The following is a 22886-nucleotide window of genomic DNA, read 5'->3' as shown; positions in this document are numbered from 1 at the left end:
GGGTGTGTGTTCCAGAGAGGAGGGTCTCCCTTTCCCACTTCTGCAGTTGGGGCAGTCAGAATATTTGGAGTGTTTCTTGGGTCCTGCAGGAGCAGTCCGCCTCCTTCAGAGGGTCTGTGGGTCCTCTTGGGATTCATCATGTAATATTTTGAAACACTACATAATTATTTCAAGATTCTAACATATACAATCTAATCCTTATGATTCTTATAAATGTAAGTAAAATAAGGCAGGTATATAATGAAACTTTGACCAATGTTTCTATAAACAAAGGTCTGCAAACTATAGCTTGTGTGTGCCACCTGGTTTTCAAAATTAAGTGTTATTGGCACATAGCCCCACCCATTTACTTATGTATTGTCTATGGCTGCATTTGTACTATATGCAGAGTTTAGTAGTTGAGACAGTTGACCTGCAAAGCCATAAATAATCACTATCTGGTATTTTACAGAAAAGTTAGCCAACCACTGCTATAAAGACTCAAACCTTATTATTTGGTGAAAAACTAAAAAAAAAAAAAAATGGAAATAAAAAAACTAGTGAAACTTATTTTATTTCTAGTTTAGTTTATTTCTAGTTCAAAAATAATCTGTAATTGCTGTAAGAAATGTCAACCACTTACCTAGGATGTTTGACAATTGGGATGAAGTCTACATATACTAAGTAATGGCAAGACAATTATTTTATTGCTCAAAAGAAAGTCAAAAAAATTCCATATTCCCTTTGGGGAAAATTGGCAGGATTTCAAGTATGACCTTTAAGAATCAGGAAAAGACTAGCTTATGCTTTAGGGTTAAAACAATCAAATAATTAAATTAGTTCAATTTTCTAACATAGTCTCTATCTTCAGTTAAAGTGCATCATTGCATGTTATACATTACTAAAATTACACAGTGCATAATTGTTACCATGTGACTATTTAATTCAGGGTCAACTGTCTAAAGGTCTAAGGTGTCACATTAAGGTTATAATCTAGATGAATTGAACAAGAAAGAAAAGATTTCTTCATTAGCCAATTTGTTTATGATTCAATTCCTACTCTTGCTAATGATTTCTTTACCTTCCTATGGAAAATATAAGATTCTAGATCTCTGTATAAGATGGTTTGCTTTAGCTTGAGATCCATCAGTGAGAATTATCCATGGGCAATGTCCAGAAATCACATTATTGCTCATAGACCTTGTAGCCTTGATATAATGGAGAACTGTACACTGTCTTCCCTAGGAAGCTAGGATGGTTGTTTCTGATATTGGGACCCATTGTACACTTGGCCAAACCAGTGCCCAAATATGTCCCAAGATTTTTACCTAAGACTTTCCTCAGTATCCACTGGTCATCTGGAAGAATAAACTTCTGAGTGGCAGCAACTCATGATCCCTCCTCTGTTGGTACAGAGGTAAATGCATCTTTGTTGCACAATTTACAATCTTTTTAAGGAAAAAACATGATTTTGATCATTGAACTGCATGTTCTTGTAAACTTTTAGTGTTATGATGCAAGATCTAATTATTATCAAATATAGTGACACTTGTTCCAAATTCTAAAATTGTTTCAGTTATGCCTTGGGTTAGGGTGACAGAAACGCTCTCTTGTTTAGATCTTTAGCTTATGCGACATATATCTCTTGGTTTTTTTTTTCAGGGTCTTCTGTAGCTTTTGTATCTCATTTTGAAGTTGGGTACTTTCACCTTGGCATCTCTCCTTTAGTACTCGGGCCTGTTCCTAAAAAGGGACAAATGGAGGCTAAATAAGTGTAGCATTAAGTAAATCTCTGTAAGCTATCTAGTTTCCACATGCATTGATTTATTTAGTGCTTAATTTTTTTCTTGAAATTTTCTCTACCCTTGATTTTAATTATAGTTTTTCTGGGCATTTGGGCTGTGTGATTATTTCTCCTGGGTTTTCTATAGCCAAAAGAGTTTCAGCATATGCCTTCTGCTCTATTGATGAAAGTCTTGCTTTTTTCCCCCTATTAATTATACAAAACCTTTGTGGGAAATCTTAACAATATATTTGACTTCAAATCTTCCCTATGCATTATAGACTTTTTAACACACCTACCTACACACATATTATTATTATATACACATAATACAGAAATAAGTTACTCTCAAAATCTGATTAGGTATATGAATCTTAGATCAGGAAATTTGATCTAAGTCTCTACTCCCTGTTGGCAGGGGTAGCAGAAGATAGGCAAGGAAATCCGAGTGCCAGACTTACCATATAGAATTTCTGCACATAGCTCCCAACTCAACACAAACTGTGAGTAGGGCACAGAAAACAGGCAGGAGTGGTAGACTGCCCTACAGGTGTGAGGGTTAGGGAGTCCTTCTGCTCATAAAAGTTCTCTTAGAGCCAAAGTCATACTAGATGGGATAGAAAAAATATTACTATGGATTCCACTAAGTGATGAAGATGGGTCAGATATTTACTAGCTGTGTGACACTATAAAAGTTATTGAATATTTTCTGAACCTCTGTTTCCTCTCCTAAGTAATAGGGATAAAGTTCTCGCTTCATATGGTATTAAGCAAGAGATATAGATAAGGCATTTTTATGATGCCTAGCATATGACAGCCGTAAGTGGAAGGATACACTAAAACGGGACTGAATGTGACACCCTGCAAATAAACTTTTCGTGACCACATGTAGGCAGTGGCCATTTCAAGTCAGACAGACAGAAACAAGAAAGTACAAGTGAGCAAGCAAAATCCTTCCCCTGGGCTTTATGTTCGCTCTGCCATACTAACTTTGTGATCAGGAAGAACAGAGAGAAAACAGAAAAACGAACCACAAGGTGATGCATTTGGATACCTGAAGTTTACTAGTGAGGGTCTTCTCTTGCTCTTCCAGCAACTGGGCCCTCTCCCTCTCCATCTTCTCAGTCAATTGTTTCACATGTTCTTGATAACTCTTCTCTTTCTCTTCCATCATCTGCTGATACTTTATTTGCATTTCCTCCACCATTTCTGCTGAAGCCTGTGCAGATTCAGCTTTTACACGTTCCACTGTGGAGGAAGGAGAAACGTTTGTGTGGAGTTATCTTGTTGCCTCATTCTTAGTTATACACTTACCCTCCATTGTTGCTGCTGACTGCATATGCCCTACTCAGAGATGACCTCAACAAGTAAGACATGTCTTGCTTTAGTTTATGGAACTTAGGTTTATCCAGTCAAATTATTTAAAATTTGAAAAGCTTTAGGATAATCTGATCCTTTGACTTGCTCCTCACCTTCAATCTCCTTTTCCTTTTCTGTGAGAATCTGGTCTGTCTGTAGAATTGCATTGGTCACAGACTCCTTGGATTTCAAGTATGTCTGCAGAATCTCTTCAGCCTTAGGACCCAGAGAACACAGAGTGAGAAGTAGGAAATGGCTGTAAGCAGGTGTTCCTGTTCGTCTGCCCACCATCTTTTCTTCTCAGAATTCTTCCTCTTGGCCCTGGTGTGCCTGGTGGTCAAGATTCCCTATCACAGGGCAGATACATGCTCCAAGCTGGCCAATCAGATGACCCTACTTAGCAGAGTCTTATTTAGGAGGATGATACAGATACTGGGAAATAAGATTCCCTGTCCTTTTCAAATTGAGGGCTCTAAATTTGATGCTGTGGTTCCATATGGGCTGAGCTGACTGGAGAATGAAGCCCTCCTTGAGAGAGCAAATCAGAGTGATTCAGATAGAGGGAGGAAGAGAGGGAGAGAACTGTGGGGATGCAGGGAGGATATTGGGCAGAGAGACAGATCATGACATTATTTGAAATCTTGGATCCAGATGTCCTTTAAATCCAGTTTGAAACCTAAAACGATGAATTACCATTTTTTTTAAGCAACCATCATTGGGTTTCTGTCTCTTGGAACAGAAAAAAATCCAGCTGTAATGATCATGACAACAATGTGGTGGTTAATCTGATAATTGAATTTATAACTCAATAGTTAATTGACTGCACTCTCTAATTAATTAACTTTTTTTTTTTTTTTTTTTGAGACAGAGTCTTGCTCTGTTGCCAGGCTGGAGTGCAGTGGCGTGATCTCGGCACACTGCAACCTCCACCTCCTGGGTTCAAGTGATTCTCCTGCCTCAGCCTCCTGAGTAGCTGGAATTACAGGCGCCTGCCACCACGCTCAGCTAATTTTTGTATTTTTAGTAGAGACGGGGTTTCACCATGTTGGCCAGGATGGTCTTGATCTCCTGACCTTGTGATCTGCCTGCCTCAGCCTCCCAAAGTGCTGGGATTACAGGCGTGAGCCACTGCGCCCGGCCTAGTTAACTAATATTTGAAAGACAGAGTCTGGCTCTGTTGCCCAGGCCAGAGTGCTGAGGTGCAATCTTGGCTCACTGAACCTCCCGGGCTCAAGCAATTCTCCTGCCTCAGCCTTCTGAGTAGCTGGGACTACAGGCATGTGCAACAGTGCCCAGCTAATTTTTATATTCTTACTAGAGACATGTTTCACCATGTTGCTCAGGCTGGTCTTAAACTCCTGAGCTCAAGCAATCTGCCTGCCTCTGCCCTCAAAGTGTTAGGATTGCAGGCTTGAGCCACCGCACCCGCCGACTGCACTCTCTTTGATGAGCACCTGGGACATATCTGATATAACAATCTCCCTGCATATGTTATTGAATGAAAGCATGAATGTTATACAGACAAAAAAGCACATCTGTGTGCAGTGAAGCTTGGTCACTTTGGTGTTCGTAGGAGGTAGGTCAGCAGGTTTCCATAATCGACAGATGAATCTTGGTTACCTGTATCCCCTTCCTTGGTTCCTCATAGTACTTTTTCTCCAGGTCTTGTAGCTTCTGAATAAAGAGACGATAGCCCCCTGGTTTCGAATAAATTCCCGCCTTCACTTCTTCTTCTAGAGGACTGAAAATGACCTGAAGTAAAGCTGAGCAACGATCTGATGATGCTTCTTGATTCTGTTTACAAAAGTCATCCCACTTTTTGTCTAGCTGGGCCTTTAATGTAAAAATAGGAAGTAAAAAGAGTAACAGGGAAAGGATGTTAGCTTGACCTCAGAATTTTGGGAAAGACTTCTGAAAATAAACAGTCAATGATGCCGGAGAAACTGACAGACTCCTCAGCAGGACCACGCTCTTACTCCTGACCCCACTTTCTACTGAAATCGCTTTCTCTTTAGAGGTGAGGTTCAGGGCTGAGATTGACAGCTTTATGTCAACCGTTAAGAGGAAAGCTCTGCTTTTGCATATTGGACTGATGATTTCATATGGAATAAATGTGGCTGAACAGAAGCCTGCTCAAGATAACTAAGATGAAAATTTTCTTTGCATTTGGCTAGAATATCAAATCAGTCTGAGAAGAGTGGGCATGTAATTTGATTAGAAGCTCTGATTGTCAGTTATATGAATTTAATAAAGGGAAGACCATTTATTGATAAGCAATGTTTTTAAACTTTGAGTCTGAAGTAATAAAATTGTTTTTGTCTGATTATTATGATTACCAAGAACTAGTTGTCACCATTTTAAAATCTAGAATAATTATTTGTCTCAAAATAAATACCAATTTCATTTCTTAGTAGTACTTTGCCTTCCAAAATCCAAATCCATGTAAATGTGATAGAAAAATGACTGCTAATTTCTTTTGAAACAGATGGTCCACATCCTTGAAAGAGTTCTTCATAAAGACTTCAGTGGCCTCCCTCTCACTAACCCTGTGCAGGTCCAGCAGCTCCTGGAGGGTTTCTGCGGGCAGCTGCACCTTCTGGCCCATCTGCTGGTCATAGTGGACAATAGCCTTTTGCACTGCGGCTGAGTTCTCTATCTGGGCCAAGGCCAGGACTGCGTTCTCCATGCAGGGCAGATCCCCTCTGCTGATAGCATCGATATAGGTCAGCACTAGGCTCTCTAGACCTACATACAAAGAAGAAATGATAATGTTTCTTGTACTAAAGAAAACTCTCTATTCTGTGTAATTCTAAACATGTCAATTTCCACCTATTTTCCTCACAGCATCAAGGTCCTCAGAATCACCTGGAAGCTTGCTGGAAATGCCTATTGTTAGCCTCTGTCCCAGATCTACTGAATTAGAGTTTTTTCTTTGGGTAAGATCCCTAGATGATATGTATGCATATCAACATTTGAGAATCCTTGTTCTAGATGACCTAGGCCTGTGTTAGTTGAATGTTTGCATCCATTTCAACCCCAAGCACCATCAGGAAAGGAACCCATAGCTATTCCATTTATGACTGCATCCTCAGCTTATTCACAGTAGCATTTGATCAATACTTATGGAACAAATGATACTCTCCTAATCAAAAGGAGCCCTCCGTTTGTTTTATTTTAGCACAGCATTGTCCAAGAAAACTTTCTGTAATGGTGGAAGTGTTCCGTATGTGCTGTTCAGTATGCTAGCCACTAAGTACATGTAAATATAAGCCTTTGAAATATAGCCATGTGAATTGACCTTTAATTTTTCCTTATTTTAATTAATTTACATTTACATTTAGATAGCCCCACTTGTCTAGCGGCTACTGTACTGTACAGTGCAGGCCCAGTTTACTGTGGCAATTTTAAGTAATAAAACTTTTTTCCTTTGCTTTTCCTATCTTTTCCCACCAAGAAGGTTGACCAACAAAATCTATTAGAAATGTTGGTGTCATCTAGAATTTAGCACAAATGTAGCAGTAGATTGGGATTTTTCAATGCTGATACTAGGTGGAGTTATTCTATGCTCCTTTCATATTTTTTTTTCCTCTGTCACCCAGGCTGGAGAGCAGTGGTGTGATCTTGTCTCACTGCAACCTCTGCCTCCCAGGTTCAAGCAATTCTCCTGCCTCAGCCTCCCAAGTAGCTGGGATTACAGGCATGTGCCACCATACCTAATTTTTTTTGTATTTTTAGTAGAGACATGGTTTTGCCATGCGGGCTAGGTTGGTCTCAAACTCCTGGCCTCAAGTGATCTGCCCTCCTCGGCCTCCCAAAGTGCTTGGATTACAGGCATGAACCATCATGCCTGGCCATCCTTTAGTTTTAACAGTGAGTGGAAGTACTAGGAAGGGGACTTACGAGGCCCATTGACCTTGATGCCTCCTGAAAGAGTTTTAGTTTTGGAATTGCTAAAGATGTAGGAACAGAAGTCTGCTACTTGTTGCACAAATTCAGGGTCCAGCTCTTCATCTTGTAGTTTCTCAAGCTGGGCAAGCTTCCTGCGGTGAATGGGCAGATCGAAGACAAAACATTTTTTCTTTGGGAAGAACTTCCGGATACAGAGTCGGGGCAGATTAAAATTTTTATCTTTTTCACTGGTACCTAGAGAAACATAATAAAGAAATTTGCCTAATATAAGTGTTTCCGTAAAGGGTCAAATAGTAAATATTTTAGGCTCTGCAGGCTAGGTGGTCTCTTTTCCAAGTACTCAACTTTGTTATTGGAGCATGACAACAGCTTTAGACAATATGTAAATGAATGGGCATAGCATTCTTCCCAAAAAACCTCCTTAGAAAGACAGCTGGCAGGCAGAATTGGCCATCATTTGTCTTAGGCTGCAGTTCGCCAGCATTTGGACTAGTACACTGTTCATGTTCAATCTATGTTCTTTAAGTAAATATCCATTGTCCTTCATATTTTACAGGTAAATACAGAATCATGAACCCTACATAAGGAGATAAAATTTACCTAAATTGTAAAATAGGAAAAAATGAAAGAAAAAGAAACTTATTTTAGAACACAGGAGAATATAATTTAAAATCTAATCTATTAATTTAGATATTCAGCAAGCATTCATTCCTTTTTTCCTTTTTTCAAAAAACCTTTTCTATTGCTAATAGCAAGCATTAATTCTTAAGAATAGCAAGCTAGAGATATAGAAAACTGTAAATGTGAGAAAACTATCAATAGTAAACTAAAAAATGATAATTTCTAGTGTTTTGTCATCCTCATTTATCCATGGTACGTCCCTGTTACCTTGTGTTAGCTTCAGGGAATACTCCAGGTACTCATCTGGTGTGAGGGGTTGTCCATCTGCTTCCAAGTCCAGGGAGAAATCTCTCAGTGTCCACACAAAGTCTGGGAAGAAGCTCACAAAGTCAGCTGAATCCTCATTCTCATTCTCATTAGGTGAGGATTTTGATCGGATTCGATGTGTCAGCTCTGTCACATAGCTGAGTAGCTAACTAAGGAGATGTGACAAAATGAACAGGAACCTCATCCCATATTAGTTCAACACATTCCCAAACCTTCCATTTTCCTTTGATCCTAACCTAAGTGTCAATTCTAAAGTGGATACATGGGATCTCTCCTCTGTACTTGCATTATTTTTTGTTTTCTCCTTTTGAGCTTGATTCATCAGGATTCACAGTCAGGCAGCTGGTGTATGAATACAGGTGTCCCCTCTGACCTTGGTGCTGTTCTGGGTCACAAAAGGATACTACAGTTGGTCCATAGCCTGCTGGTTGATGGTTCCCATGCTATTGTACACGAAGGTGCTGCTCAGGAGGACGGCCAGGGCGAAGATCCAGGAGTCATTCTGGTTGTCACCCTGGAAGTCAAGACACACTGGAGTCAGGAGCAAGTTTCATCATCGCAGCACTTTCCAGAGTGACAGTAGTAAAAGTATATCATAAGTTAGAGTTTTCTTTTAAGACTAATGACCTATGAAAAGAACCCAAATCCAAACAAAATGATTGTTACTCTGCTGTGGAATGTGTATAGTTTTTTGATTAGTGTTTTTTGGTATACACTGATTCTCACCAGGTACTCTTATGATCATTGGCAGACAATTGCAAAATAAACATTCAAGGTTAGTGGGCATTCTAAGGCCTGAAGTATAATTTAAACTTGCTCAGGCTACTGAATTATAATTTCTTTGCAGGATAGGACTCGTGACATTGGATTTATTTGTGCTCCCTTTATGCATCTGTGTTAACTCACATAGCTTACAACCTATGGTTAGTAGAATACTGTGTGTTGACCACCATGCTTTGCTAGGATTCTGTCTTATGAATATTTTTCTCACTTCTTGATGCTAAGTTTGGCCTTATGACATGTACACAGAAATGAAAAGACAAATTATAGTTAAATGCAAACTCTTCTTTAAGAAAAAACTAAATGGTGCTTAAAATATTCAGAGATGAGGGGCTTATTTCAAAATTGAATCTTTGACCCTTACCTTCTTTACATCTCCCAGGCCCTCAGTGTCAAGCAGGACTAAGGTGTGTTCTGGCTTCTTGGGGTGAGGCACACACCACATCCAGATTCCTTTGGTGTGAGATTTCACTGTGGAGCCCAGAGAGAAGCCTGTAAAGGAGAGATGGGATAAGAAGGGCTGGAGGTTTAATAGCAGGTACTTCAGGAAATTGAGGCAAATGTAGCATCATGATTAATGTTAAGAGAGATAACCAAAACCACAATCAGTACTTACGTTACTTATAATCAGAAAAATAGAAAAATTTGAATATCCAGTACATAAATGGATTCAGGACCTTTCATGATAAAAACAATCAACAAATTAGAAATAGAAAAAAACTGAGGCAGGAGAATCACTTGAACCCAGGAGGCGGAGGTTGCAGTGAGCTGAGATAGCACCACTGCACTCCAGCCTGGGCAACAGAGCGAGACTCTGTCTTAAAAAAAAAAAAAAAAAAAAGAGGGATAGAGAAACAGAAAAAAATTACCTCAACAAAACAAAGGACATACATGAAAAATCCACAGCCCGCTTCATACTCAATGGTGAAGACTGAAAATTTTCCTCTAATATGGGAACAAGGAAAAGATGCCCACTTTTGCCACTTCTTTTCCACAAAGTACTAGAGGTCCTATCCAGAGTAATTAGGTGAGAAAAGGAAACAGAAAGCATCTAAATTGGAAAGGAAGATGTAAAATAATCTCTATTCACTGATGATATGATCTCTGCAGAAAACTTTAAATATTACACAGAACTGTTAGAACTAATAAAAAGAATTCAGCAAAGTTGCAGCATACAAAATTAACATGCAGAAATCAGTTGCATTTCTATACAGTAGTAAAGAACAATCCACAAAGGAAATTTTGAAAGCAATCCCATTTAACATACCACCAAAAGGGCAAACTACTTCAGAATAAAATTGGCCAGGCACAGTGGCTCACGCCTGTAATCCCAGCACTTTGGGAGGTTGAGGCAGGTGATCACAAGGTCAGCAGATCGAGACCATCTGGCCAATGTGGTGAAACCCTGTCTCTACTAAAAATACACACACACACACACAAAATTAGCTGGGTGTGGTGGCAGGCGCCTGTAATCCCAGCTACTCGGGTGGCTGAGGCATGAGAATTGCCTGAACCCAGGAGGTGGAGGTTGCAGTGAGCCGAGATTGTGCCACTGCACTCCAGCCTGGTGACACAGCAAGACTGTCACAAAACAAACAAACAAAAAACCCAAAAAACGTAACCATAGAGGGGAATGACTTGTATAATGAAAATTACAAAATTTTTTTTTTTTGGAGACAGAGTCTCACGGTGTCATCCAGGCTAGACTGTGATCACTGCTCACCGTAGCCTTGACCTCCCAGGCTCAAGCAATTCTCCCACCTCAGCCTCCCGAGTAGCTGAGACTACAGGCACATGCCACCAGGCCTGTCTAATTTTTGTATATTTTGTAGAGATGGGGTTTCCCCGTGTTGTCCAAGTTGGTCTCAAATTCTTGAGCTCAAGTGATCTGCTGGCCTCAGCCTCCCAAAGTGCTGAGATTACAGGTGTGAACCACTGTGCTTGGCCAAACATTCTTAAAAGAAATTAAGGAAGAGTTAAATAATTAGAAAGACATCCTGTAAAAGTGACATACAGATTCAATGCAATCCCTATCAAAATTCCAATGACTTTTTTTTATAAATAAAAATATCAAAAATATCCACACTAACTTTCATATGAAATTTCAAGAGATCCCCAAATTGTCAAAATAATCTCAAAAAGGAAGAAGAAAGTCAGAGGCTCACAGTTTCTGAGTTCTGAAACTTACTACAAAACCAGGATAATCAACACAGTTTGGTATTGGCTTAAACACTGTTATCAACCAATGGAGTAAAGTAGAGAGCCTAGAAATGAACTCTCACATCTATAGTCAAAAAATTTTCAACATGGGTGCTAAAATCATTCAACGCAGAAAGAGGAGTCTCTACAACAAACGACATTGGGAAAACTGGATATTCACATGCTCACATGCCAAAAAAAAAAAAAGTTGGACTGTTAGCTTACACAATCCAAACCGTAACTCAAAATGGATCAAAGAACTAACCATTAGAGCTAAAACTATAAAACTCATGGGAGAAAACAAAGGGGAAAAACAGACAGTAAAAGGAAAAACAGATAACTTTGACTTCATCAAAATGAAAAACTTTTGTGTATGAAATGACACTATCAACAGAATAAAAAGGCAACACATGGAATGGAAGAAAACATTTGCTAAACGTGTATCTGATAAGGAATTGATGTCTAGCACATATAAAGAATTCCTACAATGCAACACAAACAGATTAAAAAGTAAAGAAAGAACTTGAGTAGACATTTCTCTAAAGAATGGCCAATAAGCACCTGAAAAGATGCTCAACATTACTAGTCATTAGGGAAATGCAAATTAAAGCCATAGTGAGATACTACTTCACATCCATTAGTATGGTGACTATCAAAAAAATTGAAAAGGGCTGGGTGCAGTGGCTCACGCCTGAAATCCCAGCACTTTGGGAGGCTGAGGCAGGTGGATCACCTGAGGTCAGGAGTTTGAAACCGGCCTGGCAAATATGGAGAAACCCCATTTACACTAAAAATACAAAACTGAGCCATGCATGGTGGCAGGTGCCTGTAATCTCACCTACTTGGGAGGCTGAGGTAGGAGAATCACTTGAACCCGGGAGGTGGAGGTTGCAGTGAGCTGGGATCGTGCCACTGCACTCCAGCCTGGGTGAGAGAGTGAGACTGTGTCTCAAAAAAAAAAAAAAATTAAAATAACTGTAGGGAGACCCCGTGAAACTATTGCTATGGAATAAAAGATGAAATGCTCCTGATTATTGTAAATACAAAATTGCATGCAGGATTGTGCAAAGACAATGCCAGGTTGGACTGTCAGAATGAGCCAACAGCGCGTGATGTGCTTCCCCCTGCAGAGAGCCTATGAATGGACGTGCAGTCAGGGAGGTTTCACATCACCAAGATTCTTATCCCAGAAAAGCAGATGTTCATAGCTCTGGGAATGGAATGCGACCCTTGTGGAGAGAGGGGGCACCTGTCCATGTGGATAAGATAGGGCCATAAACGCACTCATCTTGCCATGGCTCTTTCTAGGCCTCTTTAGGGTTAAGGCATACTCCCTTCTGAGAATTTCTGGTCTAACCGGTTGTCTAGCTTCACGTCTTGTTTCTATGGATTGTTTGTAACCAGCTTTTGCTGCAACTCTTACTGCTGATTAATATCTTGCTAATCATAGGTTATGAAAGACTGCATTTCTGTTTTAAGGCTCTGTTAGAAATTACTGATGCACACACTATATTGTAAATTCTTATCTCCGTATACTGTACTTCTGCATACAGATGTTATGTTAAAGAATTACTTCATCCCCATGTGACCATCTCACCTCATAATCAAACGACCCTAAATCCCTCACTAACCTTCCCCCACCCTCACTAAACTTAATAATAAATGCTGGCATATCCAGTGCATTGGGAGCACCACGGGACCAGAAGGCTGTGACCCCCCTGGACCCAGCTTTCACTATCTTGTGTGTATCTATTATTTCTCGACCTGCCGGTCTGCCTGGGAACAAAGAGAGAGCCCCGTTGCATTGCAGGCTGCTGGCCAGATCCCGCAATAAATAACAAATGTTGGTGAATATGAAGAAAAATTAGAACCCTTGTGCATTTCTGTTGGGAATGCTAAATGGTGCAGTCACTGTGGAAAATGATATAGCAATTCCTTAAAAAATTTAACATGGAATGACTATATGAGCCATCAATTCCACTTCTGGGTATATACTGAAAAGGAGTGAAAGCAGGGACTCGAACAGATATTCAGACACCCATGATCCTATCAGCATTATTTGTAATAGCCAAAAGGTGTAAGCAACCCAAGTGTCAACTGACAAGCAAACAGATAAATTAGTATACACATATAATTACTTAGCCTTGAAAAGGAAGAATTTTTTATTTCATTTATTTATTTTTGAGATGGAGTTTTGCTCTATGCCCAGGCTGGAGTGCAAAGGCACGATCTTGGCTCAACGCAACCTCTGTTTCCCAGATGCAAGCGATTCTCCTGCCCCAGCCTCCTGAGTAGCTGGGATTACAGGCATGTGCCACCATGCCCAGCTAATTTTGTATTTTTAGTAAAGACAGGGTTTCTCCATGTTGGTCAGGCTGGTCTTGAACTCCCGACCTCAGGTGATCTGCCTGCATTGGCCTCCCAAAGTGCTGGGATTACAGCCATGAGTGCCCAGCCAAAAAGGAAGAATTTTGACACATGCTACCACACTGAACCTTGAAGACATTATGTGAATTAGAATAAACCGGTCACCAAAGGACAAATATTGAATGACTCCACTTATATAACATTCCTAGAGTAGTCAAATTAATAGAGATGGAATGTAGAATTGTGGTAGGAGATGGGTGTAGGTGGGGCTTTTGTTTAATTGGCACAGAGTTTCTTTTGGGGAAGATTAAAAAGTTCTGGAAATAGATGGTAGTGATGGTTGCACAACAATTTGAATTTAATTAATACCACAGAACTACATACTTAATAATGGTTACAAGGATAAATTTTATGTTTATATATTTTTAAAAACAATAAACAAGAATATCCAATACAGACTGAAACATTTTTTCAACCTTAAAGATCAGTGTAAACTTGCTGTTACTATGTGAACATAGGCAGGCGATCTCTTGAGCCCAGGAGCTTGAGACCTGCATGGGCAACATGATGAAACCCTGTCTCTACCAAAAATACAAAATTAGCTGGGTGTGGTGGCATGCATCTGTAGTCCTACCTACTCAGGAGGCTGAGGTGAGAGGATTGCTTGAGCCCAGGAAGTCAAGACTGTGGTGAGCTGAGATCTTGCCACTGTACTCCAGCCTGGGGAAAGAGCAAGATCTTGTCTCAAGAAAAAAAAAAAAAAAAAAAAAAAAAGACTAGTCAAGTGCAGTCAGTAGTGAGAAGGGTGAGGGGAAAGAGTAGAACAAGGAGTTCAACTGTAACTCATGGTGAACAGTCAATTGAGATAACTCACTACCTTCAGAACAGCCGTGAGCTGATGCTTATGCCCTAGAAGAGTGAAGATAAGGAGCCCAACTGTGAATGGAAAGTTAGCTTATTCCCAGTGCCAGCTTTCTCTCCTCACATCCTCATAATGGATGCTGACTGTGTTGGGGGACAGAAGGGACTTGGCAGAGCTTTGCTCATGCCACTCACCCTTATTCTTCCCAGCCAGCTTGTTCATCAGGTAGGATTTTCCTGTGCGGTAGAGGCCCACAATTGCCACCACCACCACAGGCTGTGTAATGGCAGACAGGATCTTCAGAGCTTCTGGATTCGCCACCAGTTCCCCGTTAGTGTTCTCAATGAGGCACATTGGGCCTGTCATGTGGATCTCTGGAGCCATGTCCAGGGCATTGTTCTCTTGTCTGCAAGGGAAGAGTTGGAATGAATTAGAATTTCCAGTCTTTTGCATTTAGAGGATAGAGTCACAAAATTCCCCAGGATGGCCAAAAGTTTTGTGTGTGTCAGTGAGACAGATGAGGGAAAATCTGTATCATTTAAAAAAATTATGGAAGTATTATCATCAAATTAAATATTGGTATGACAGTAACTTATCAACAGTCAACTACTCTTTCAACCTAGAACTTTCATTTAATTTATTATGGAAAAGCTTCCCTTGGATTCTCATTAAAAAATTTACACTAGACAATAAATGGAAGATAAAATAGGATATAGAGAATTTTTTTTACATCCTGGCTATATGTAAGAAATTAAATATTGATTTGTTTATTCATGAATTCTTATGGTGAATAAAGAACCCCATGAGTAAATGTTTCATTGTTTGACATATGCCCTTAGGACAATTTCCAGAGATTTTTAAATGTGTTCCTTCCTCCATTTTCAACTGGTTATGCTTCTTTCACTGTAATGAGGATCCACAAAACTTCTCACAGTGCCATTCTGAAAGTGGAACCAATGTAACATACTTTTACAAATTCTATACAACTACATAACCATGTGAAACACATGGCTAGGGACCTTTCCAAGGGCTTTGAAGGGGCACGTGCAAGAGAGGGGCCCTGAAACTTAAGCTTCATTAGTGTCATGATAAGGTAGCCTCTAACTCAGTGTGGGTATAAATGCAAAACTGCCAATACTGAATGTTGCTAAGAAACACGCACGCGCGCGCACACACACACACACATACACGCACACATCCCAAAAAAACCAAACCAAACAAACAACAGCAACAACGAAAAACCCCATGAAATAAGGACTGAAAGACCAGGAGGCACATAAAGAGAGCTACATGGGAAGATGTGAAAAGAAAATAAATTTCCAGCAATACAGCTTTAGGTTTTCTGTTTTGTTCTGTTTTTCCATTTTGTAGAGTAGGAGAAAGAGAAATGGGAAGAGGAGAAATAGAAGTGAGGAGGATGAGGAGAAAGGGCTGGAAAGATGAGAGTGAGAGAGAGAGAGAGAGAGAGAGAGAAAGTGCCAGCAAGGGAGATGTCAGACAAGGTGATGAGTGAAGCTAGTGTTTTGCCAAGGAATTCAGGGGAGGAGTTTTCAGAAGGTGGGATCTAAGTTGTCTGAGTGCGTGGGAGAGGTTAAAGTAAGCAAAGATACCGGCTTTAGTAGTGATGCATTACAGGAAATTCTCCTGTAAATTCTCCAGAGGAAAAACTAGGCCACCGCCCTCTCTCTCTCTCTCAAAAAAAAAAAAAAAAAGAAAAGAAAAAAAAAGGAGAGGAAGCTCTTTAGCCTGGATTATTTCTAGAGAAACAATCTGAAACAAAGTTCAAATGTGTAATAAAAAGTATACTGTTTTCATGAATCTTCCTCTTTGATGCTGGGTTTCAGTTTTTTCTTTGTCTATAACCGTGTCAGTGGGCTGCTTACTCTGCATTACCTTTGCTGTTCTTTCCTTCTGGTGAAAAGAACCCATTTGTAGCTCTTTCCATTTCTTAGCTGCATAGGAGCAGGATTCAGCAAGCTCCATCACTGACAATGGAAATGTAATCATGTCCCTAGTCAACACAGACAATGTCAACAAAGAGAAAGACTATCCTAGTGCATTTCAAACTCTCAGTTTAGTTGCTGTCTGCTGGTGCCTAATTCAACACAAGCACTGTAGTGGCACTTAGAGCCATGGTACTTCTGATAACACCATGATTTTATCTGACCTGTGTCTCACATCAGGCTCAGCTGCAGCCTAATTTGGTCCTGGTCATTTTTAAGAAAATGAACTGACTTATAAATTCCTTCCCATCCTTGCCACAACATTATAGGCTCCACGTCCCTGAGCTGAGGTACTTCAGAGCTGGAGAGGAAGCAATAGAAGTTCTTACCTGTGCTTTTATCTTCAGTCCAGGTAAAGTTGTTTCTGTCACTTCTCTTTTCTTTCGCTGGATCGCTGGACTTTTATTTCACCCCTTCAGTGTTGTGTAGCTTTCTGGATTTTCCTCAGTGATCAAATAATTGAAGTTAAGCAACCTTTGTAATGGCTTCAGAGCCTAATGAAACTGAAAGTACTTCTTTCAAGGAAGTGACTCAGTAACCATAAATGCAATTTCTGGATTCTGCTAGTAGGAGGGTTTAAAGTCAAGTTTCAAAGTTTTTTTGTTGGAAGAGATCTTTGAGACCATTTATTGTTTTAAAAACATGTCCATTAGGTATTGAAAAAAATGGAATATATCTCAAGATTGGAGATCTGTTTGAGAATTGTAGAATGAGGAGGCATCACATTAATTTTTAGATATAATTTCCTATAACAAGAGACAATTCACAATGGAGCTGCCTATTCTTTTAGAGGTGCAGTAGGTGAGGAAAGAGCGTGTTTTACACACTCATGAACACCTCGTCCCTGGCACTTAACGCCCAGCACACAGTCAGGAGGGGGCTCCATGCATTGTACTCAAGTTCCAGGCTCAGTGCTGACTGCTTTACATGAATTACACTACTTAAATCTCATAACAAGTATTTCCCTATGATTTTATAGAAACCAAGGCACAGAAAGACTTTATCAGTTGTCTAAACTCATAGCACTATAACTAATCTGAACCCAGGGATTCCTGATCCCAAACTCTCTTCTTGAACCACCTTACTGTGCTGCCTCTGTTTGGTGAGTGAATAATTGTAAAAATATTTAGTTTATAGATGCTTTTCCTCTTTTTATTTAGTATACTGTAATTTGATTTTTCATAAATTGTTTTCTAAGAGCTTCATATGTTATGTATCTATTTCATTCATGACTACTTACATGCAGAATAGGTGGTATTAACTCTATTTTACAGTAAAAACAAGAAATTGTAAAAAACCCTTGTGAGCATTTATTTGTTAATTTAGTTACACAAACATAAAAAATTATACATTAGGTATATATGAAATGAGATATATTGTTCTATCTTACTCATATTTTATAAAATAATTTTATTCAAACTCTTCCTATTCTTCCTGAACACTTTAGCTTCATCATTATTAAAACTACTTTAGAGTATTTTTTTTTTTTTTTGAGATGGAGTCTCACTCTGTCCCCTAGGCTGAAGGCTGGAGTGCAGTGTTGCAATCTTGGCTCACTGCAGCCTCTGCCTCCCGGGTTCCAGTGATACTCCTGCCTCAGCCTCCCAGGTAGCTAGGATTACAGGCACATGCCACCAGGCCTGGCTAGTTTTTGTGTTTTTTAGTAGAGATGGGGTTTTATCATGTTGGCCAGGCTGGTGTCGCACTCCTGACCTCAAGTGATCCACCCACCTCAGCCTCCGAAAGTGTTGGGATTACAGGCATGGGCCATTACGCCCGGTCAAAATCTTTTAACCTATTTTTTTAGAGTATATCATTGTTACTTTTGTCATAATCATTTGAACCATTTAAAATCTCTGCAAATTGTCATAAAAACATATATCAAACAACGAAACATCTATTCAAGAAGACCCCTACAATTATGGTAGCAATAGCAAGAGTCGATGGTACTTGTTCCACAACCTGCTTCTTCCCCATCTTCAATTCAGATTGTCAAACGTTCCACTACAGGTGGGTATGGCCAAGAAGCCTGTGTTCCCTCTTCTTTCATCTTCCAGTCAGGGATAAAATATCCCATTAGGAGGGGCAGTCTATGAGCATTTCTCATTCCGTCCAACACCAAGTTGTAGAAACTAAATTCCTGGTGAGTGTGACCAGAAGTCAAGGGCTTTCAACCTCCCCTGCCCCATTCATACAGTGGAAGGTCTAACCCAGGCTTGTCAGCCTAAGAACATGGGATCTCTTCACTGTGGTTCACATGTAGGGTGGAGTTTCCATGCTGGGAGAGACAAGCAAAGAAGATCAGAGGCTCCCACCCCTGTCCAGTGGAAGGGGCCATGGCTCAGAGGTTTTGCCCAGGAAAAGAGGCCATCCATAAAATCAAAGGGCTTGAAAGCTATTCCCCAAAATACCGACTTTGGTTGAAACAACATGTGGAAAAATTCAAGCATAGAAACTTGAAGAAAATTATTGCTAGCTGATCTACTCTATGAGCAATACTAAAAGATGATTTCAAGCATAAAGCTAGTGACCTTTTCAAATGGTAATACAAATCCACCTGGACAAATAGTAAGGGAATTATGTAATTATAAAAGGCAGCATAAATGTATATTTTTTCCTTTCTCCTTGTAACTTATTTTAAAAAATAAGTATTTTATTGTATAAAAGAGTATGTACATAAGTGTATTTCAAGGCCTATAACATATAGAAATGTATTACACTTAACAAGAATGACACAAAGGGAAAAGGTGGGAGCAAAGGTATATTGGAATAAAGAAACAATAGCAGATGTTAATTTGAACCCCTAGAAATAAGGAGAACTTGTAAGTAAGAAAATAAAAATGAAAAGCTCTATAAATGTATACCTTTTTCTTCTGCTTCCTTAAAAGACATAAAATACTATGAATTAGTAATCATAACAGTGTATTATTGAGTTTGTAACATATATAGATGTAATATATGTAATAATAATAGCACCAAAAGAGGGCAGAGCAAATAGTTATAGAGTTATTAGTATAATAATTCACTATCTCACAGGAATTAATTTAGCATAAATTTCAGGCATCCTTTGGTGAGTTATGTATATGATAATGCCTAGAACAATTACTAAGAAAATAATGGGTCTCAAATCAATAACCTAGTCTTTTACCTTGAGACACTGGTAAAAAACCAAACTAAATCTGAAGCAAGCAGAAAGAAGAAAATGAAAGGTTTTGGAAATTAACAGAGTAGAAACCAATGAAATAAAGAATAGAAGAAAAAAGTAGAGAAAGTCAATAAAACCAAAAGCTGTTTTTAGAAAAGATCAACAAAATTGACAAAGCTTTTAGTTAGACTGGCCAAAAGGAAACAAAACAAAACGAAACAATCCTGAAAAACAACAGAAGACTCAAATAACTAAAATTGAGAAGGAAACAGGAGGCATCACTACTGACTTTACAGAAATGAAAAAGATTGTAAGTAATACTATGAACAACAGTATGTCCACAAATTAAATTATACAAAATAGGTAAATTCCTAGAAAGACACAAACTACCGAAACTATCTCAAGAAGAAATAGATCATTGAGTAAAAGTAACAAGTAAAGAGATTGAATTATGTATTCATCGATTTTCATGCTGCTATGATAAAATACCTGAGACTGGGTGATTTGTAAAGAAAAGAGGTTTAATTGACTCAGAGTTCCCCATGGCTGGGGAGGCCTCAGGAAACTTACAATCACGGCGTAAGGCGGGAGAGAGAATGAGAGCAGAGCAAATGGGGAAGCCCCTTATGAAACCATCAGATCTTATGAGAACTCACTCAGTGTCATGAGAACAGCATGGAAGAAACTACCCTGTGATTCAATGATCTCCACCTGGTCCTGCCCTTGACACTTCGGGATTATTACAATTTAAGGTGAGATCTGGGTGGGGACACAGAGCCAAACCATATCAATTATTAATCATAAAACCACCACAAGAAAAGCATAGCCCCAAATGACTTCACTGGCTACTTCTACTAAACAGGTAAAGAATAATTTATACAAGTTTCTTACAACCTTGACCAAAAATAGAAGAGCACAATTTCCCATTCAGTTTGAGGCAATATTACAATGCTATGAAACCCAAAGACATCACAATTAAAGTGTAGACCACTAAGTTTTATGAAAAAGGATGCAAAAATCCTCAATAAAATACTAGCAAACCAAATCCCACAAAAGTATACCAAAACTTATATGAAGTGGGATTTATCCCATGAAAGCAAGTATGGTTTAACATGTGAAAATCAATTAATATAAAACACCATGTCAACAGAATGAAGGACAAAAACCACATAATCATCTCAATATACACAGGAAAAGCATTTGATAAAATTTGATACCACTTCCTGATAAACACAGTCAACACACTGAGAACAAAAGGGAACATTCTCAACTTTATAATGTCCTATGAAGTTTTATTTTGATATAATTTTAGACTTCAGAAAAGTGGCAAAATAGTACAAAGTTTCTGTACAGTTGTTCCCTCAGTTCCCCATATGTTATCATTTTAAATTTATTTTCTTTCTGTCTGAACTATTCAAGAGTTAGTGACAGACATAATGGCTTTTTATACCTAAAAACTTCAGTGTGTGCTTCTTAAAAAAGAGAAATTATTTTACAGAGCCACAGTATATTTGTGTAAAGTCCTTCTTAGGCCATAGACTTTTTTTCTAGTTTTTTATTTATTTATTTTTTATACTTCAACTCTTAAGTTCAGGGGTACATGTGCAGGATGTGCAGGTTTGTTACACAGGTAAATGTGTGCCATGGTGGTTTGCTGCACAGATCATCCCATCACCTAGGTATTAAGCACAGCATACCTTAGCTACTCTTCGTAATGCTGTCCCTTCCCAAAATTCCACCCCAACAGGCCCCAGTGTGTATGTTCCTCACCATGTGTCCATGTGTTCTCATTATTCAGCTCCCACTTATAAGTGAGAACACAGGGTGTTTGGTTTTTTGTTTCTGTGTTAGTTTGCTGAGGATAATGGCTTCCAACTTCCATCTCCATCCATGACCCTGCAAAGGACATGTTCTCGTTCCTTTTTATGGCTGCATAGTTAACAGCTGGAATTCTGTGTCTCCTTCTTGGAGGGAAAACAATATGTAACAGACTCTTTAGACCTGTTCTTGCAAGTGTAACATGGATATGTGTCTTTAAGAAGCAAATATTAGTAGTTAATATCTGAATTTCTCTGCCTATCTACTTTACTGGGAAATGATAGAAGGTTGATTCAGGACTGGTAGAATCCTTTGGTGTCATTCTTGAAGCTCTTTAAGGTGAGGGACTGGAGCACTCGGTGTTGGGACTACCTACTCGTGCATTTGTCCCTGAGATACTAAACATTATTCACAAATTTTAAAATGTTCAAACTATTATGAGATCTTGGTTGGCATATCCCAGAACTAAAAGTCTGCATATGGTGTTTAGTTAGTAAATAATATTTACAAGAACAGATTTATTTACAAGGCATGGTTTTCCAACTGAATGAATATAGAAGAACTCTCAAAATATGTTAAAGACTCCACGGAGCATATGAAGGCTTGAGTTTTTTTAATTCAATGTAAATCAAATAAAAGCACTTACCAAAGTGTTGAAGAACATTTGTTATCATTTTGAATGAATAGTGGCAATTATTGTATTTTAATTGAGGCTTGCTCTACATGAGGTTATGATTGAAAGTGACATTCCTGGAATAATGGATATTTCATAAGAATCATGAAACTATTTGCTGAATTTGATTCATTTTTACATGACTATCTGGAAAAAAGCCAAAATCAAAAAAAGACAAATGTGTCATCTGTATTCAAAATAGAGTAGAATGAATTAATCAAAACAAAAAATATAAAAATATTTGGAAAAAAAACAGACCCCCAAATACTAGTCCAGTATTGTAAGTTTTTCATGAGATTGGACAAATACTAATCAATTAACGATTATTATGAGTTGAAGGTATTATAGAAAACCCTGAAAGTTTGTAAAGGTTTTCATTTCTTGCCACCTGAAAACAAACTTTCTGTGAGAAAGTGGAATATACATGTTCTGGATGTTTGCAACATTCTATTGGACAGTATTTGTGGACAGTAGTATAACTATATCATATGACAATATAGCTATTATGAAAAGTAAAGATAAAGGATTGCATGCACTTTTTAAATTATACTTTAAGTTCGAGGGTACATGTGCACAATGTGCAGGTTTGTTACATAGGTATACATGTGCCATGTTGGTTTGCTGCACCCATTAACTTGTCATTTACATTAGGTGTTTCTCCTAATGCTTTCCCTCCCCCTGCCCCCCACCCCATGACAGGCCCTGGTGTGTAATGTTCCCCACCCCGTGTCCCAGTGTTCTCACTGTTCAATTCCCACATATGAGTGAGAAAATGCAGTGTTAGATTTTCTGTCCTTGTGATAGTTTGCTCAGAATGATGGTTTCCAGCTTCATCCATATCCCTGCAAAGGACATGAACTCATCCTTTTTTATGGCTGCATAGTATTCCATGGTGTATATGTGCCACATTTTCATAATCCAGTCTATCATAGATGGACATTTGGGTTGGTTCCAAGTCTTTGCTATTGTGAGTAGTGCCGCAATAAACACATGTGTGCATGTGTCTTTATAGTAGCATGATTTATAATCCTTTAGGTATATACCCAGCAAGGGGATGGCTG

The 22886-nt window shown here is 38.9% G+C and overlaps 1 protein-coding gene across 3 annotated transcripts; it reads right to left on the bottom strand.

Moving 5' to 3' along the window:
- Positions 1-549: 549 nt before the first annotated feature.
- Positions 550-19838, bottom strand: LOC100994880 (guanylate-binding protein 3). Of its 3 annotated transcripts, none has more exons than XM_034930648.4 (11): positions 16519-19810; positions 14381-14592; positions 9123-9250; positions 8383-8492; positions 7919-8115; positions 7022-7264; positions 5667-5866; positions 4742-4954; positions 3235-3337; positions 2817-3010; positions 550-1722 (listed from the first exon to the last, which is right to left on the bottom strand). In XM_034930648.4, the coding sequence occupies exons 2-11, from the start codon at positions 14568-14570 to the stop codon at positions 1594-1596; spliced, it is 1707 nt and encodes a 568-aa protein (XP_034786539.1). In that variant the 5' UTR covers positions 14571-14592; positions 16519-19810; the 3' UTR covers positions 550-1593. The 3 variants fall into 3 exon arrangements, with proteins under 3 accessions (XP_034786539.1, XP_063456016.1, XP_063456027.1); XM_063599946.1 differs by having other exon boundaries at positions 5586-5866; positions 16519-16701; XM_063599957.1 differs by having other exon boundaries at positions 1667-3010; positions 16519-19838.
- Positions 19839-22886: the final 3048 nt, after the last annotated feature.

This window comes from Pan paniscus, chromosome 1 (genome assembly GCF_029289425.2).
Source record: "Pan paniscus chromosome 1, NHGRI_mPanPan1-v2.0_pri, whole genome shotgun sequence".
In the NCBI taxonomy this organism is placed as follows: Eukaryota; Metazoa; Chordata; class Mammalia; order Primates; family Hominidae; genus Pan; species Pan paniscus.
The sequence above is the reverse complement of the archived record's forward strand: the minus strand, read 5'-3'. Positions and strand labels throughout refer to the sequence as shown.

What these genes read in the sequence shown, in the direction of transcription:
- LOC100994880 (XM_063599946.1), bottom strand. Translation starts at nt 14,570, where the DNA reads ATGGCTCCAGAGATCCACATGACAGGCCCAATGTGCCTCATTGAGAAC. An exon ending in GCTGGCTGGGAAGAATAAGG is followed by an intron (nt 9,251 to 14,380) that starts GTGAGTGGCATG and finishes TCTCCTTTACAG; the next exon opens with GCTTCTCTCTGGGCTCCACA. An exon ending in CAGGCTATGGACCAACTGTA is followed by an intron (nt 8,116 to 8,382) that starts GTATCCTTTTGT and finishes TTAGCTACTCAG; the next exon opens with CTATGTGACAGAGCTGACAC.